Here is a 17,872-nt window from a genome sequence, read left to right as displayed (position 1 = left end):
TTATCAATCCTTCAGGGCCTTAATCACCTTTAAAAGTAAACTCTGAGAACACAAAGTCACCTCAAAATCACCTTTATTCTCATAGAATCTTGATCTGAAATCAAGATTCCAGAGGCTACAGATCTCTACATACACTACCTGAATCTGCTCCAGGACTTCTTGCCGCATTTCCACAGCCATATGGTATACATGATGATCAGAGTCATTGTACATTACAGCATTTTGGAACATCAGCATCAGGTCTCGCTGGAATTGGGCCATGGTGCGAATCCGACCTTTAGAGAGATTTCTCTTCAGGCTAGTTAAGTCCATGGGTCTGCAGGTGACCAAGAAAAAATAAAGAAAATCAAACCTCTGTGTGGAACATGATAACCTAACATGTTCTCTTGAAGAACTAACCAGTTCTTAATGAAAACAGTAACAAAGATAACAACCCTCATCAGATAATAAAATAGCAACAGCAGTTAATATTTGCCTGTTTACAATAGGCCAAACACTGTATTTCTATACTAACTCAATCCTCTCAATAAACCTGTAAGGTAGGTATCATTAATATCTCCTTTTTTTTTTTTTTTTTAAGTCAGAGTTGCACTCTTGTTGCACTTTTTTTTAAAGTCGGAGTTTCACTCTGGTTGCTCCATTGCAATGGAGCAATCTCAGCTCACTGCAACCTCTGCCTCCCAGGTTCAAGCGATTCCCCTGCCTCAGCCTCCAGAATAACTGGGATTACAGGTGTGCGCCACCATGCCCAGCTAATTCTTGGTTTTTTTGTTGTTGTTGTTGCTTTTTTTTGAGACGGAGTCTTGCTCTCTCTCCCAGGCTGGAGTGCAGTGGCACGATCTCAGCTCACTGTAAGCTCTGCCTCCCGGGTTCATGCCATTCTCCTGCCTCAGCCTCCAAAGTAGCTGGGACTACAGGCGCCCAACACCACGCCCGGCTAATTTTTTGTATTTTTAGTAGAGATGGGATTTCACCATGGTCTCAATCTCCTGACCTCGTGATCCGCCCACCTAGACCTCCCAAAGTGCTGAGATTACAATTGTGAGCCACCACGCCCGGCCATAATATTTGTATTTTTAGTAGAGACAGGGTTTCACCATGTTGGTCAGGCTAGTCTCGAACTCCTGACCTCAGGTGATCCACCTTCCTTGGCCTCCCATAGTGCTGGGATTACCCCAAAGCATGAACCACCGCCCCTGGCCTTATTATCTCCATTTGACAGATGAAGAAATTGAAATCTAAAGAGGTTAAGTACTCACTGAAAGGCACACAGCCTAAATTCCAATTCAGAGGCAGCCCGACTCCAGAGCCCACAGGTCAAGCCACTATACGATCAGAGGAGCAGTGCTGGCCCCAGGTACCAAAGTTGTAAACAGCACCAATGATAAGTTTATCACACAGTAGTTATTTGCTGTTTACAATGTACAGTCATATATTATTTAATCTACTTCTCTTACTGCACAAATAAAAAGCTAAGAATAATTTTTTCTCCTTTCATGGAGATGAAAAAAGGATCAAGTGAATATTAAAACAATATTAATGAAACACAGAAAGTAGATATATAAGAGAAGGCACAGCAGTGTAGAAAGAAGACTGAACTGCAGGTAAGAATCTGGAGCTTAGTTCTAGCTCTGCTATTAACTGTTGGTTGATCACGAGCAAGTCATGACCAAGCACCTCTGAGCTTTAGTTTCCTCATACCTAAAGAAGTTTATCTCTGCTGTTTGAATGATGGTATCATTCTGTCTCTGCTGTTTGAATGATGGTATCCCCTCTGGAATTCATACTGAAACTTAATCCCAAGTGCAACAGTATTAAGAGGTGGGGCCTCTGGGAGGTAATTAACTCATGAGTACTCTGCCTTCATGAATGGGATTAGCATCCTTATAAAAGGGCTCCATATCAAAGAGAGTGCCCTCTTACCCTTCTGTCCCTTCTGCCATGTGAGGATACAGTGTTTGTCCCCTCTGCAGAATACAACAACAAGGCATCACCTTAGAAGCAGAGAGTAACCCACCTCACACACCAAAACTACCAGTGCCTTGATCTTGGACTTCCCAGACTCCAGAACCAAAACAAAGAGAAATAGGTTTCTATTTTTTATAAATTATCCAGCCTGTGGTATTGTACTATAGCAGCACAGACAAGTGACTCTCCAAAGGTCCTATCATGAACTTTTACACTCTATTACCATACAGGTTTATGACAGCATTTTAGATGACCTATGCTATAAAAATCCAAAATAGGCCAAGCATGGTGGCTCACACCTGTAATCCCAGCACTTTGGGAGACAGAGGCAGGAGGATCATGAGGTTAAGAGATTGAGACCATCCTGGCCAACATGGTGAAACCCCATCTCTACTAAAAATACAAAAATTAGCTGGGCGTGGTAGCGCACGCCTGTAGTTCCAGCTACTCGGGAGGTTGAGGCAGGAGAATTGCTTGAACTCGGGAGGCAGAGGTTGCAGTAAGCCGAGATCTCATCATTGCACTCCAGTCTGGTGACAGAGCAAGACTCTGTCTCAAAAGAAAATAAAAAATGCAAAATAGGCTGGGATTACCTGCCTATAATCCCAGCATTTTGGAAGGCCAAGGTGGAAGGATCATTTGAGACTAGGAATTTAAGACCAACCTGGGCAATATAGTGAGACCCCATATCTACAAAAAATTAAAAAATTCCTCCTTAGTGACATTCTGAAGAAAAATAATAACATTTCAAACAAAGAAAAAATTTTATTACAATAAAAAAATCAGGCCAGGCACAGTGGCTCACACCTGTAATCCCAGCACTTTGGGAGGCTGAGGTGGGTGAATTGCATGAGCCCAGGAGTCTGAGACAAGCCTGGGCACCATGGTAAAACTCTATGTCTACAAAAAAATACAAAAATTAGCTGAGCATGGTGGCACACACCTCTAGACCCAGCTATTAGGGAGGCTGAGGTGGAAGGATTGCTTGAGCCTGGGCAGTTGAGGCTAAGTTATCCATGAAATGTGCCACTGCACTCCAGCCTGAGCGACAGAGTGAGACCTGTCTCAAAAAATAATAAGTAAAAATTTAAAAAATAATAAATTTTAAAATTAGCTAAGTGCAGTAGCACATGCCTGTAGCCCCAGCTATTCAGGAGACTGAAGTGGGAAGATTGCTTGAGCCCAGGAAGTCAAGGCTGCAGTGAGCCATGATTGCACCACTGCACTTCAGCAACAGAGACCCTGTCTCAATTTTTTTTTTTTTTTTTTTTTTGAGACGGAGTCTCGCTCTGCCGCCCAGGCTGGAGTGCAGTGGCCAGATCTCAGCTCACTGCAAGCTCCGCCTCCCGGGTTCAGGCCATTCTCCTGCCTCAGCCTCTGGAGTAGCTGGGACTACAGGCGCCCGCCACCGCGCCCGGCTAGTTTTTTTTTTTTTTTTTTGTATTTTTTTAGTAGAGACGGGGTTTCACCATGTTAGCCAGGATGGTCTCGATCTCCTGACCTCGTGATCCGCCCATCTCGGCCTCCCAAAGTGCTGGGATTACAGGCTTGAGCCACTGCGCCCGGCCAATTTTTTTAATTTATTTATTTTGAGACGGAGTCTTGCTTTGTTGCCCAGGCTGGAGTGCAGTGGCATGATCTCGGTTCACTGCAAGCTCTGCCTCCCAGGTTCACACTATTCTCCTGCCTCAGCCTCCCAAGTAGCTGGGACTACAGTCACCTACCACCACACCCAGCTAATTTTTTTTTTTTTTGTATTTTTTAGTGGAGATGGGGTTTCACCATGTTAGCCAGGATGGTCTTGATCTCCTGACCTCGTGATCTGCCCACCTCAGCCTCCCAAAGTGCTGGGATTACAGGCGTGAGCCACCATGCCTGGCAAAAAAAAAAAAGTTAAATAAAAAATAAAAATAAAATCCCAAAATACTGAGAGGTGAAGCCAGCTGGCCTTCTGGGTCAGGTGGGGACTTGGAGAACTTTTCTGTCTAGCTAAAGGACTGTAAACACACCAATCAGTGTTCTGTGTCTAGCTGAAGGTTTGTAAATGCACCAATCAGCACTCTGTAAAAACGCACCAATCGGTGCTCTGTATCTAGCTAAAGGTTTGTAAATGCACCAATCAGCACTCTGTAAAAACGGACCAATCAGCACTCTGTAAAATGGACCAATCAGCACTCTGTAAAATGGACCAATCAGTAGGATGTGGGCAGGGCCAAATGAGGGAATAAAAGCTGGCCACCCGAGCCAGCTCTTTCAACCTGGTAGGGTCCCCTTCCATGGTGGAAAACTTTTGTTCTTTAACTCTTTGCATTAATTTTTGCCGCTGCTCACTCTTTGGGTCTGCACTGTCTTTATGAGCTGTAACACTCACCGTGAAGATCTGCAGCTTGGCTCCTGAAGCCAGCCAGACCATGAACCCACTAGGAAGAACAAACAACTCCAGATGTGCCACCTTTAAGAGCTTTAACACTCACTGTGAAGGTCTGTGGCTTCACTCCTGAAGTCACCAAGACCACGAACCCACTGGGAGGAAGAAACTCTGGACACATCTGAACATCTGAAGGAACAAACTCCAGACACACCATCTTTAAGAACTGTAACACCGTGAGGGGTCTGTGGCTTCATTCTTGAAGTCAGCGAGGCCAAGAACCCACCAGAAGGAACCAATTCCGGACACAGTACTACAGTCAACCAATGTGCATAACTTCCATTTGGATTGACATCTGTGCCTTAGTATACCTATAACTAACTAACTGAATAAATACAGAGTTCCTTTTAAAGTTTGGCTCCAAAAGAATAGTGTCAGAAACAACCAAAGGCTAATTTAAGATTATAATTAATGAGCAGGCTGGGCACCAAGGCTCACACCTGTAATCCCAGCACTTTGGAAGCCCTAGGCAGGCAGAATGCTTGAGCTCAGGAATTCAAGACCAGTCTGGGCAACATGGCAAAGTTCCGTTTCTACAAAAAATACAAATATTAGCGGGACCTGGTGGCTCATGCTTATAGTTTTAGCTACTTGGGAGGCTGAGGCTGGAGAATCGCTTGAGCCTGGGAAGCGGATGTTGCAGTGAGCCAAGACTGTACCACTGCACTCCAGCTTGGCAACAGAGTGAGACCCTGTTAAAATATATATATATATAGAGAGAGAGAGAGAGAGAGAGAGAATGGATCATGTTACTTAAAAGTGAATAGTACAAAATAAAAAGCCTGTATCATCCTTTTGTTTCCTGCATTCCTTCTTAAATGAAGATATGATACTGAGCTCATCATAACTTCATAAACTTGTTTGGCTATGAAACATATCTTGAGTTTGTAAGTAATAAAAATAACAGATGGGAAATAAAAAATGAAAACGCAGATATAAAAGCAACCAACCTTTCTTTACCCCTTTATCACTGACCTTTTTACCACATCATTGTACCCTGGGGCCTGCCTTTCTGACACAGGCTTCAGAAATGGACTGCTGAACCTGTTAAGGGACAAACCCAGAGAGGGTAAAGAAACCCTAGCAAGGCATTGTAAACGAGAAGAGTAGCTCAGTTCTTAGTACACTTCCTTTAGGAGAATGCAGACTATGATCACCATTCGGAAAAAATCTATTTGTTCCCCCTTGCCAGAGAGTTAAAAAAAAAAAAACTATAAAATATATATTATTACAATATATTGATCTAGGGCTCAGAAATTTGTTCAGAGTTCCCGAGGCACTGTCTCTGTGAAAAAAGAGAATCCACCAGATTGAAAAGAATATGCATTTTAAATATAAATGTTATGTAATAGGAGCCACTTTCTAGAGGCAATTCAAATGGCACAGCAACTATTTCCTGTACAGACTTGTGAAAGCAGCTGTGGGTACTTTGGGATAAATCAGGCTTAGATACAGAATCTGCCTTTCAACTATGTCTCATTTGAGGGATGAACATATCTCCTTTTATGCTTAAACCCCAATATGTATTACTACTTCAGTTCTGAACATAATCCTATTACCACTTTGGAGACCTACCTGTGACTGGCAATCATCTTCCAGACTGGCAGGAGAGTCTTCTTAAATAGCAAATGATCCTGAACTGGGTCATCCTGGCTTAGATCAGGCCTATGGGGATAAAATATGAAGAAAAGAGACAGTAACGTCACAAATAATATTCTGTCTCCCCCAGGTGGGTAATGAGGTTTTCTTAAGACATGCTCCTAATTAATACCTGAAGCTTTTTATCTCCCCTTAAGTTATCTGGCCAAGCAGAGTTAGTTATTAATATCTATTGCTTTCTCTTTTAATTTTATAATTTTATTTTTCTGAGACAGAGTCTTGCTCTGTTGCCCAGGCTGGAGTGCAGTGGCATGATCTCAGCTCACTGCAACCTCTGCCTCCCGGGTTCAAGCAATTCTCCTGCCTCAGCCTCCCAAGTAGCTGGGACTAAAAGTGCAACTAATTTTCATATTTTCCATAGAGTCAGGGTTTTGCCATGTTGGCCAGGCTGGGCTCAAACTCCTGGCCTCAAGTGATCCATCTGCCTCAGCCTCCCAAAGTGCCGGGATTACAGGCATGAACCACCATGCCCAGCCAATTTTTTTTTTTTTTTTTGAGACAGGGTCTTGCTCTGTTGCCAAGGCTGAAGTGCAGTAGTGTGATCATGGCTCACTGCAGCCTCAACCTGCTGGGTTCAAGCGATCCTCCTGCCTCAGCCTCCCAAGTAGCTGGGACTCCAGGCACATGCCACCACACCCTGCAACTAATTTCTGTATTTGTTGTAGAGACAAAGTCCTACTATGTTGCCCAGGCTGGATATCTACTGCTTCCTAATAAAGATTTCATATTTAATCTAAATTCTAAGGTAAGAATGTGGAATTTACCATCCAAGACTGTGAACTGCCATAAGATAAAATGTCTCAGATTGGGCCCAGTGCAGTGGCTCATACCTGTAATCCCAGCACTTTGGGAGGCCAAGGTGGGCGGATCATGAGATCAGGAGATTGAGACCATCCTGGCTAACATGATGAAACCCCATTTCTACTAAAAATACAAAGAAAACTTAACCGGGCATGGTGGCGGGTGCCTGTAGTCCTAGCTACTTGGGAGGCTAAGGCAGGAGAATGGCGTGAACCCAGGAGGTGGAGCTTGCAGTGAGCCAAGATCGCGCCACTGCACTCCAGCCTGGGTGACAGAGTGAGACTCTGTCTCAAAAAAAAAAAAAAAAAAAAAGTCTCAGATTGTAGATTTCCTGCTGTTTGTACAGTCACATATGTCATCTTAGCACGCTATTGCTCATACTTAAGGAGTTATAGAAAAGCAAATGAAGGCATTCCTCACCAATCTACATTTTAAACGGTATCCTATTTGTGTACCAAAAATTGAAATCTAGGCTGGGCACAGTGGCTCAGGCCTATAATCCCAGCACTTTGGGAGGCTGAGGTGGGACTACTTGAAGCCAGGAGTTCAAGACCCAGCCTGGGCAACAAAGCAAGACCCTGTCTCTATGAGAAAAAAAAAAGAAATCTGCTGTTTAAAAAAAAATTATATATATATATATGCCTGGTTCAGCTGTATATCTTAGACAAAAAAACGCTAGAATAATTACTAGTTTTGCCTTATCAGAGACAACTAGGTGGATCTGAAATACACTGAAGAAAAAAAAAAAAACAGTTCATACTATATTCTCTCAACAGATGGATCTGACACAGGCCGGAAAAAGAACAATTTATTTATTACCATAACAAAAATAACTTTGCTGGGCATAGTGGCTCATGCCTATAATCTCAGCACTTTGAAAGGCTGAGGCAAGAGAATCACTTGAGGCCAGGAGTCACAGATAAATACAACTTTGTTTTTCTGCTTTAAAATGTAATTCACTTCATGCCAGATGCAGTGGTTCATTCTTATAATCCCAGGACTTTGGGAGGCCTAGGTAGGGGATCGCTTGAGTCCAGGAGTACAAGACCAGTCTGGGCAATATGACGAAACCCCGTCTCTAACAAAAATACAAAAAAATCAGCTGGGTGTGGTGGTGCACACCTGTGTTCCCAGCTATTCATGAGGCTGAGGTGAGATCACCTGAGCCCAGAAGGCGTAGGCTGAAGTGAGCCAAGATCACACCATTGCACTCTAACTTGGGCAACAGAGTGAGATCCTACCTCAAAAAAAAAAAAAAATTAATTTTTCTTTGGTTTCCTGTTAAAAAGAACAGCCCCCCATTAAGATTTGAAAATGTGTTCTTTAGTCCTATAATTATCTATACAAAGATGAGACAATTATATAAACCAGAGTGTCCAATCTTTTGGCTTCCCTGGGCTACACTGGAAGAAGAAGAATTGTCTTGGACCACACCTAAAATACACTAACAATAGCTGATGAGCTGGAAAAGAAAAGAAAAGAAAAAAAAAGTCAATGCATAAATCTCATAATGTTTTAAGAATTTGTGTTTGGCCCTATTCAAAGCTGTCCTGGGCTGCAGGCTAGGGATTAGACAAGCTTGACATAAACAATCCCCTAAGAGACGTGAAAAAGAAACAAAGATCACAAACTTCAAAATAATTTTTTTCTTTTCTTTTTTTTTTTTGAGACGGAGTCTTGCTCTGTTGCCCAGGCTGGAGTGCAGTGGCGTGATCTCGCCTCACTGCAAGCTCTGCCTCCCAGGTTCACACCATCCTCCTGCCTCAGCCTCCCGAATAGCTGGGACTACAGGCGCCCACCACCATGCACAGCTAATTTTTTGTATTTTTAGTAGAGATGGGGTTTCACCATGTTAGCCAATATGGTCTTGATCTCCTGACCTCGTGATCCACCCGCCTCGGCCTCCCAAAGTGCTAGGATTACAGGCTTGAGCCACCGTGCCCGGCCTTCTTTTTTTTCTTGTTTTGTTTTTTGAGACAGGGTCTTGCTCTGTCACCCAGGCTGTGTAGTGACATGATCATAGCTCACTGTAACCTTCACTTCCCAAGTTCAAGCAATCCTCCTGCCTTGGCCTCCTGTGTAGCTGGGACTACAGGTGCATGCCCCTACACCCAGTAAATTTTGTTTATTTTTTGTAAAGATGAGGTTTCACCATGTTGCCCAGGCTAGTCTCAAAATCCTGAGCTCAAGCAATCCTCCTGCATCAGCCTCCCAAAGTGCTGAGATTACAGGTGTGAGCCACTGTGCCTGGCCTAATTTTTTCTTTAAAAAAAATTTTTTTAAAGCCTCTCCCTTGTCTCCTACATCAAAATAATTTTCCATTTCAAGTTCATAAAAGCTATTTTAATATTTTTAAAAAGAGGTATAGCTTGGGCCAGGCACAGTGGCTCATGCCTGTAATGCCAACACTTTAGGAGGCTGAGGTAGGAGGATCACTTGAAACCAGGAGTTCAAGACAAGCCTGTGCAATATAGCAAGGCTGGCCCTGTCTCTACAAAAAATAAAAAATCGGCCGGGCGCGGTGGCTCAAGCCTGTAATCCCAGCACTTTGGGAGGCTGAGAAGGGCGGATCACGAGGTCAGGAGATCGAGACCATCCTGGCTAACACGGTGAAACCCCATCTCTACTAAAAAATACAAAAAACTAGCCAGGCGAGGTGGCGGGCGCCTGTAGTCCCAGCTACTCGGGAGGCTGAGGCAGGAAAATGGCATAAACCCAGGAGGCGGAGCTTGCAGTGAGCTGAGATCCGGCCACTGCACTCCAGCCTGGGCGACAGAGTGAGACTCCATCTCAAAAAAATAATAATAATAATAAAATAAAATAAAATAAAATAAAAAATAAAAAATCAGCTGGGTGTGGTGGCCCATGCCCGTATTCCCAGCTACTTGGAAGCCTGAGGTAGGAGGATCCCTTGAGTTCGGGAAGTCAAGCTGCAGTGAGTCATGATCGTGCCCATTGCACTCCAGCCTGGGTGATGGAGTTAGACCCTGTCTCTATTAAAGAAAAAAAGCGGCCGGGCACGGTGGCTCAAGCCTGTAATCCCAGCACTTTGGGAGGCCGAGACGGGCGGATCACGAGGTCAGGAGATCGAGACCATCCTGGCTAACACGGTGAAACCCTGTCTCTACTAAAAAAATACAAAAAACTAGCCAGGCGAGGTGGCAGGCGCCTGTAGTCCCAGCTATTTGGGATGCTGAGGCAGGAGAATGGCGTGAACCCGGGAGGCAGAGCTTGCAGTGAGCTGAGATCCGGCCACTGCACTCCAGCCTGGGCGACAGAGCGAGACTCCGTCTCAAAAAAAAGAAAAAAAGCATCATAGTTTGTATATTAGGCATAGTTTGTACAACATTAGCTCCATCACCCAGGCTGGAGTGATACAGATTAGGCTAGAGTACAGTGGCACAATCATGGCTCACTGCAGCCTTGACCTCCTGGGCTCAAGCGATCCTCCCACCTCAGCTTCCAGAGTAGCTGAGACTATAGGCAAGTGACACCATACCTGGCTAATTTTTTTTAAATTTTTATTTTGTAGAGGCAGGGTCTCCCTATGTTGCCCAGGCTGGTCTCAAAGTCCTGGGATCAAGGGATCCTCCTGCCTTGGCCTCCCAAAGTGCTGGAATTACAGGTGTGAGCCACCACACCTTGCCTTGAAAGACAGTCCTAATATTGATGAAACAGATTTGTTTTATAACAGGAGAGCATATAGACTTCTATTTATGTGATGTTAAAAATTATACTTAATTAATTATATTTTTGTGTTTTCCAACTGTAATTTTCTTTAACTTATAAAAGTAATCCATTTCATGATTCAAATATGCATAAACAGAAGTATGAATCTTAACAAATTTGTATGAAAGTCTAGGCTTACAGCTTTGTGGAGGTAGCGTGGCTGAAAAGTGTATCCACCAAGGGAGTCTCCTTAATGTTAAAGGCGTCATCACACTCGCCTGAAGGGGGCTGGTCTTCCGTCTCTGACACGTATACTTCACCCTGGTTCTCCCTTTTGGATTCTTGCTGAGCCTCCCCCTAGGAATGCCAGGAAACAGGAAACTTTAGAAGGAGATTTACTTTCTGCACAGTAATTTTTAAATGAAGGCTGCCCGTAAGGTGAGAAGAGGTCAATTATATAAAGCTGCAAAAGAAATTAAAGAAAGCTGACTTAACTAGACCTAAGTCAATGAGTTCTTGGTAACAGTCTTGCTGGAGGACTTTGACTCTGTGCCACTCACCTCCACCAAAATGGAAAAGCATTATTTGCCCAATTCTCATTGGATTCTTTAAAAACCATCATGATCACCTGTGGCCCTGGAGTTAACTACTCTAGCTGGCCAGATAATTTTTTTTTTTTTTTTTGAGACAGGGTCTCACTCTGTTGCCCCGGCTGGAGTGCAGTGGCATCATCATGGCTCACTGCAGCCTTGAACTCCTGCGCTCCCCCTGAGACTCCCAAGTAGCTGGAACTACAGGTACATGCCACCATACCTGGCTAATTTGTTTTTTGTGTTTTTGTAGAGATGGTGTCTCCCTGTATTGCCCAGACTGGTCTCAAACTCCTGACTCAAGAGATTCTCCTGCCTCAGCCTCCCAAAGCACTGAGATTACAGGCATGAGCCACTGCACCCTGCCTGCCAGATAATAATGATGATGGTATTCTAAATTTTACTTATTGCTTACTATAAGCCAGGCACTGTGCTAAGTGCTTTTCATGAATTATCTCATTTAAACCTCACAGCAAACCCACAAAATAGGGTGCTATTATTGCATTTCTGCAGAGAAAACTGAAGTTCTAAAATGTTCACTAACATGCTTAAGGTAACACAGCTAAAACTGGTGCTCAATCCAGGATTTGGATCCAGGTAGTTTAACTTTCTGGAGTTAGCCTATGTGCTCTAACCACTCTGTTCTACTTCCCTAGGCAGAAGACCAGCAAGACAGCTGATTTAAGTTACTTTCTTACCTCTTCACTCTCTGTGAGTAGTCCCTGAACTGCACAAATAATGGAGGGAGCTGAAGCCACCTGTGGCTTTCCATTTTCTCCCAGTGGCTTTTCAGCTACTAAGGGGTCTCCTTTGGCTGAAAGCTCTTCAGTCTCTCTGCAGAGCTCCCTTTCTCCTTCGCTAGCTTTAATTTCCCTTCCTTCTTGTCTGGTACCAGATGGAGGGCAGCAGCCTTCACTTGATTCGTTGCTGCTAATGCACAAGGGCTCCATTAAATAAGCTACCTGCAATCAAAGTTTATTATTAGATGCACAGGAACACCAATGAAAATCATCATCCACATATCAACAATGCCACATGCTAACACTATCACAGTGACTAAGTCTGAGAGGACAAAATAGTTTAATTAATGTAATCATCTAAAATCTGCAAATATATACACAGGCACTGGGCTGGTTGGTGGGGACACTACAATGAACAAGAAAGATATGGTTCTTGCCTCTTCCAGGAGTTTATGTTCTAATTTTTCATCTCAAGTGTCAACTCTGATCAATTGGGAGTGGCTGTCCAGAATAAAGTGTTGAAAATTTTGTCTACCACAGACACTTGTAGAGAGAAGTAGCAATCTGAAATGGATGCTTGCTGATCTTGATCTAGGTTCTCCTAAATGTGTTCAGTAACAGTATACATATAACTCTCTTTCCAATTCTGTTTATTTCTGGTCCCCAGCCCTTAACCAAGGTAATGACACTTAAAAATACTACCTTAAAGTCACAGCATTTTAAGCTTCAAGGAAAATTTGGGCAAGTATAACTTCCCACAACTCCAAAAGCATGAATTACAAGGATACTTATTAAGCAGTCCTTATGATCCAGGCCCCTAATGACTGAGGTATTAGAAATTCAGTCAAAAAGCATGTATTTTTTTATTTTTTATTTTTTATTTTTGAGACGGAGTCTTGCTCTGTTACCCAGGCTGGAGTCCAATGGCACAATCTCGGCTCACTGCAACCTCCGCCTCCTGGGTTCAAGTGATTCTCCTGCCTCAGCCTCCTGGGTAGCTGGGATTACAGGCACATGCCACCACGTCTGGCTAATTTTTGTATTTTTATTTTTTTAAATTTATTTATTTAGAGACAGAGTTTCACTCTGTTGCCCAGGCTGGAGTGCAATGGTATGACCTCAGCTCATTGCAACCTCCGCCTCCCAGGTTCAAGTGATTCTCCTGCCTCAGCCTCCTAAGCAGCTGGGATTATAGGTGCCCGCCACTACACCCGGCTAATTGTTTGTATTTTTAGTAGAGATGGGGTTTCACCATGTTGGCCAGGCTGGTCTCGAACTCCTGACCTCAAGTGATCTGCCCGCCTCAGCCTCCCAAAGTGCTGGGATTACAGGCGTGAGCCACTGCACCTGGCCATTTTTGTATTTTTAGTAGAGACGGGGTTTCACCATGTTGGCCAGGCTGGTCTCGAACCCCCGACCTCAAGTGATCCACTGGCCTCAGCCTCCAAAAATGCTGGGATTACAGGTGTGAGCCACTGCACCCGGCCCCAAAAGCATGTATTTGGTGCATATTCTGTATCAGCACCAAGTGCTGAGGACATAGCAATGAACTTAATCCCTGCCATTGTGGAGCTTATATTTTAGTAAACAATGTTAAGAGTGGTAGAAGCACGTAAGGATAAGCATTCTCTTAGAAAGTTGAGGCTCTTCCAGCTTTGGAAATAAGAGCTCACTGTTACCTCAGAGAGAAAGTGGAGGAGGTTCTGGTGGCTGACTTTCTTTGCTGCTTCCTGAGATTCCTCACTGCCTCCGTCCCCAACAAGCAGTTCACTAGGTTCTCTCCCTGGGCTGCTTTCCTCTAGTTCCTCAGCCTCTGGATCCTCAGTTTCCCTCCAGCTGCCCACATCAAGATCCAGACTGGAGTCCCATGAGCTGAAGAGGGACCTGCATTCATTGCTCAACTCAGAGTCATTGGGATAATCTTGTTCAGAATCCAACCAAACCCACTTATGTCCCATCTGTAAATACACAGGAAAAAAATGCATTAAATTCATTCAAATTAATATTCCTGAGGCATCTCCATCTCCCGAGTTCAGTAGAAAAATAAGGGGCCAGAAATTTATTTGTATTCAAGTATTCATCATTAGGAAGAATTGAAATCTTGCTGAAGGGAGACATGAAATTATATTTGTCTTCGGGAAGAAGGAAAAGCCCTATGTCAGTATAACAGAGATATTACACCATACAATACAGTATAATAGAGATATTAGTATTACCTAATAATTATTTTTACTTGGAATTCCTCATACACCAAAACAAGGGAAAGAACGGCCGGGCGCGGTGGCTCAAGCCTGTAATCCCAGCACTTTGGGAGGCCGAGGCGGGTGGATCACGAGGTCAGGAGATAGAGACTATCCTGGCTAACATGGTGAAACCCCGTCTCTACTAAAAATACAAAAAACTAGCCGGGCGTGGTGGCGGGCGCCTGTAGTCTCAGCTACTTGGGAGGCTGAGGCGGGAGAATGGCGTGAACCCGGGAGGCGGAGCTTGCAGTGAGCCGAGATCATGCCACTGCACTCCAGCCTGGGAGACACAGTGAGACTCCGTCTCAAAAAAAAAAAAAAAAAAAAAAAAAGAAGGGAAAGAACTGGAGCATAGCTAGCTCAATTATTTTCCTCTAGCCCAAATCATTCATAACTAAACCATAAGGCAAACAAATTGAGGGGGCAGGGGATATTTTCTCAGCGTATAAACATTTTTAACCTATGAACCATTAAATCTTCAAAACACACTTTAGGATTGCCTTTGGCATCCTTCTGGTCATATCCAACTTGGTACTGAGAAACATCAAGCTTGAAATATATCTTCCCTTGCTCTCATTACACCACTATCTTTGTTTTCTTACATCTTTCTTTGTCCTCTCCTTTTTACAACTTTCAATAAATCCCTACCTTCTATGTTCCTGCTTGGTCCTCCGCTTTCTTATTAATGTGTTTTTAAAAAATGTATATATACTTTGAAGTTTCAACTTTGACCTCCATTTAGGTGGCTCCCAAATCTCTCCACCTTTACTTATATGAATTCTGGTCTCATTTCTCCATGCATCCAAAAGTCAATTCCCTTTAGACGCTCTACTACCTGCTGTAACATTTCTAAAATAAAAATCACATTTCCTCTATCTCCAGAATCACTGCTTCTTCCCAATTTCTTTATCACCATCACCATTTTCTTTCTTTGTTTTGTGTTTGGTTTTGTTTTGTATTGTTTTGTTTTGTTTTTGGAACAAAGTTTCATCCTTGTTGCCCAGGCTGGAGCGTAATGGCGCAATCTCGGCTCACTACAACCTCTGCCTCCGGGTTCAAGTGATTCTCCTGCCTCAGCCTCCTGAGTAGCTGGGATTACAGGTGCCTACCACCACACCCGGCTAATTTTTGTATATTTAGTAGAGATGGGGTTTCACTATGTTGACCTGGCTAGTCTTGAACTTCTGACCTCAGGCAATCCACCCGCCTTGGCCTCCCAAAGTGTTGGGATTACAGGCGTGAGCCACCATGCCCAGCTAATTTTTGTATATTTAGTAGAGATGGGGTTTCTCCATGTTGACCCGGCTGGTCTTGAACTTCTGACCTCAGGTGATCCACCCGCCTTGGCCTCCCAAAGCGCTGGGATTACGGGCGTGAGCCACCACGCCCGGCCCCATCACCATTTTCTTAGTCTACAGAACCCACAATTATTTTTTGACCCTTCCTTCTCTTATATTCAGTAAGCAAGTCTTCTTTCCAGTTTTCTCCCACAATAAGTTTTCTCAGTGTCCATCCTTTCCTGAACAAATGCCATAGTCTCCTAGTCAGCTTTTCTATCTTTAATCCTATCTGCTCTCAACAAATATAGTTATTCTACTCAAGGCTTTGTAACAGCTATCACCCCAAATATAAATTTCTCAATCTGCCAAAGTCCTCCATAAATTTAGCCTTATTTTGTTCCCTTCACTCACATGTACACCTCCCTATTCCTTAGTATAATTCCTGTTCTAATTACATTTGTCTCCATATTGCCACCCACCACCCCCATCAGATGCTTACACCTTCCATTCGGTTTGCTAGTCTCATTTATCGCCTTCTCTACCAACTCAAAACATATGTCCTTTAATGGACCTTTTCCACACACTTCTCCCAACTTTTAGAGCTTGCGTTTATATCACATGCCTGTTTGCAGACTGCTTTGGGACTACAATGTTATTTTTTATTTTCCTTTCTTGTCTACAACATGTCCATGTAACAAGGAATTTCATTTTCTAATTCCTGGACTAATTGAACACCTTTCCATCACCTCACAAAGACTGTATCTTCTCTTCCTTAGCATCCTAATATAGTTCTATCAAAGGCAAAAAGATCTGTGACTTCTAATCATATCCTCTCAAACCCCCTTCTCAAGAAGGCTTTGACTATTAGACCAGGCTCCAGTGTGACATATTATCTAAATATTTACTTTGTTATAAAGTGATATTCATCTAATACTCATTTTTTCATCATAGCCATCTGTTTATAGCAAAAAATTCATAACTTTTTTTTTCTTTTGAGATGCAGTCTTGCTCTGTGGCTGGGCTGGAGTGCAATAGCTCAATCTTGGGTCACTGCAACCTCTGCCTCCCAGGCTCAAGCAATTGTCCTGCCTCAGGCTCCCCTGTAACTGGGATTACAGGCGCCCGCCACCACGCCTGGCCAATTTTTTTTTTTTTTTTTTTTTTTTTTGAGACGGAGTCTCACGCTGTTGCCCAGGCTGGAGTGCAGTGGCGCGATCTCGGCTCACTGCAAGCTCCGCCTCCCGGGTTCCCGCCATTCTCCTGCCTCAGCCTCCTGAGTAGCTGGGACTACAGGCGCCCGCCACCGCGCCCGGCTAATTTTTTGTATTTTTAGTAGAGACGGGGTTTCACTGTGGTCTCGATCTCCTGACCTTGTGATCCGCCCGCCTCGGCCTCCCAAAGTGCTGGGATTACAGGCTTGAGCCACCGCGCCCGGCCAATTTTTTGTATTTTTAGTAGAGATGGGGTTTCACCATGTTGGCCGGGCTGGTCTCAAACTACTGACCTCAAGTGATCCGCCCGCCTCGGCCTCCCAAAGTGCTGGGATTACAGGTGTGAGCCACGGTGCCCAGCACTATTTCATTTCACTATTGAGTTTTAAAAATCTTGGCCGGCACGGTGGCTCACGTCTGTAATCCCAGCACTTTGGGAGGCCGAGGCGGGTGGATCACCTGAGATCAGGAGTTTGAGACCAGCCTGACCAACATGGAAAAACTCCGTCTCTACTAAAAAAAATACAAAATTAGCTGGGCTTGGTGGTGCATTCCTGTGATCCCAGCTACTCGGGAGGCTGAGGCAGGAGAATCACTTGAACCCGGGAGGTGGAGGTTGCAGTGAGCTGAGCTCGCACCGTTGCACTCCAGCCTGGGCAACAAGAGCGAATCTCCAAATCAAAAAAAAAAAAAAAAAAAAGTTTAGTTGGCCAGGTGTAGTCGCTCATTAATTAAAAAATAAAAAATGTTGCTATTAACAGAAGTTGGAATAGAACTGAGATTTTAAATTTTGGGGTGTTTTTTCTCTGTTGCCCAGGCTGGAGTGCAGTGGCATGATCTCAGTTCACTGCAGCCTCAACTGGCCAGGGTTGTGATCCTCCCACCTCAGCCTCCAATGTAGCTGGGACCACAGGTGCGTGCCACCACACCTGGCTGATTTATTATTTGTAGAGACAAGGTCGTGCTATGTTGCCCAGGCTGGTCTTGATCTCCTGGGCTCAAGTAATCTTCCAGTCTTGGCCTGGCAAAGTGCTGGGATTACAAGTGTGAGTCACGGTGTCTGGCCAAATTCAGTAATTCTTAAAACTGGGCTTAGCCTTCAAACAGCAATGTTAAGAACTATATTTGAGAAGGGGTCTTGCTCTTTCACCCAGGCTGGAGTGCAGTGATGCAACTATAGGTCATTGCAACTTTAAATTCCATGGCTCAAGAGATCCTCTAGCCTCAGCTTCCTGAGTAGCTGTGACTACAGGTGCACACCACCATGCTGGGCTAATTTTTTT

General features: G+C 44.0%; 1 protein-coding gene across 1 annotated transcript in view; it reads right to left on the bottom strand.

Annotated features, from left to right (window-relative positions):
• The window catches only part of LOC105467087 (bromodomain containing 8), a 42,353-nt gene that overhangs the window by 1,883 nt on the left and 22,598 nt on the right, over positions 1-17,872 (bottom strand). Inside the window, exons 21-26 of the mRNA XM_011716454.3 lie at positions 13,535-13,813; positions 11,814-12,077; positions 10,725-10,882; positions 5,972-6,061; positions 5,372-5,440; positions 139-316 (exon numbers count right to left, since the gene is read on the bottom strand). Coding sequence (XP_011714756.1) covers positions 139-316; positions 5,372-5,440; positions 5,972-6,061; positions 10,725-10,882; positions 11,814-12,077; positions 13,535-13,813 — 1,038 coding nt within the window. The remainder of the gene's footprint in view (positions 1-138; positions 317-5,371; positions 5,441-5,971; positions 6,062-10,724; positions 10,883-11,813; positions 12,078-13,534; positions 13,814-17,872) is intronic.

Source organism: Macaca nemestrina, chromosome 6 (assembly GCF_043159975.1).
Source record: "Macaca nemestrina isolate mMacNem1 chromosome 6, mMacNem.hap1, whole genome shotgun sequence".
NCBI lineage: Eukaryota > Metazoa > Chordata > Mammalia > Primates > Cercopithecidae > Macaca > Macaca nemestrina.
The sequence above is the reverse complement of the archived record's forward strand: the minus strand, read 5'-3'. Positions and strand labels throughout refer to the sequence as shown.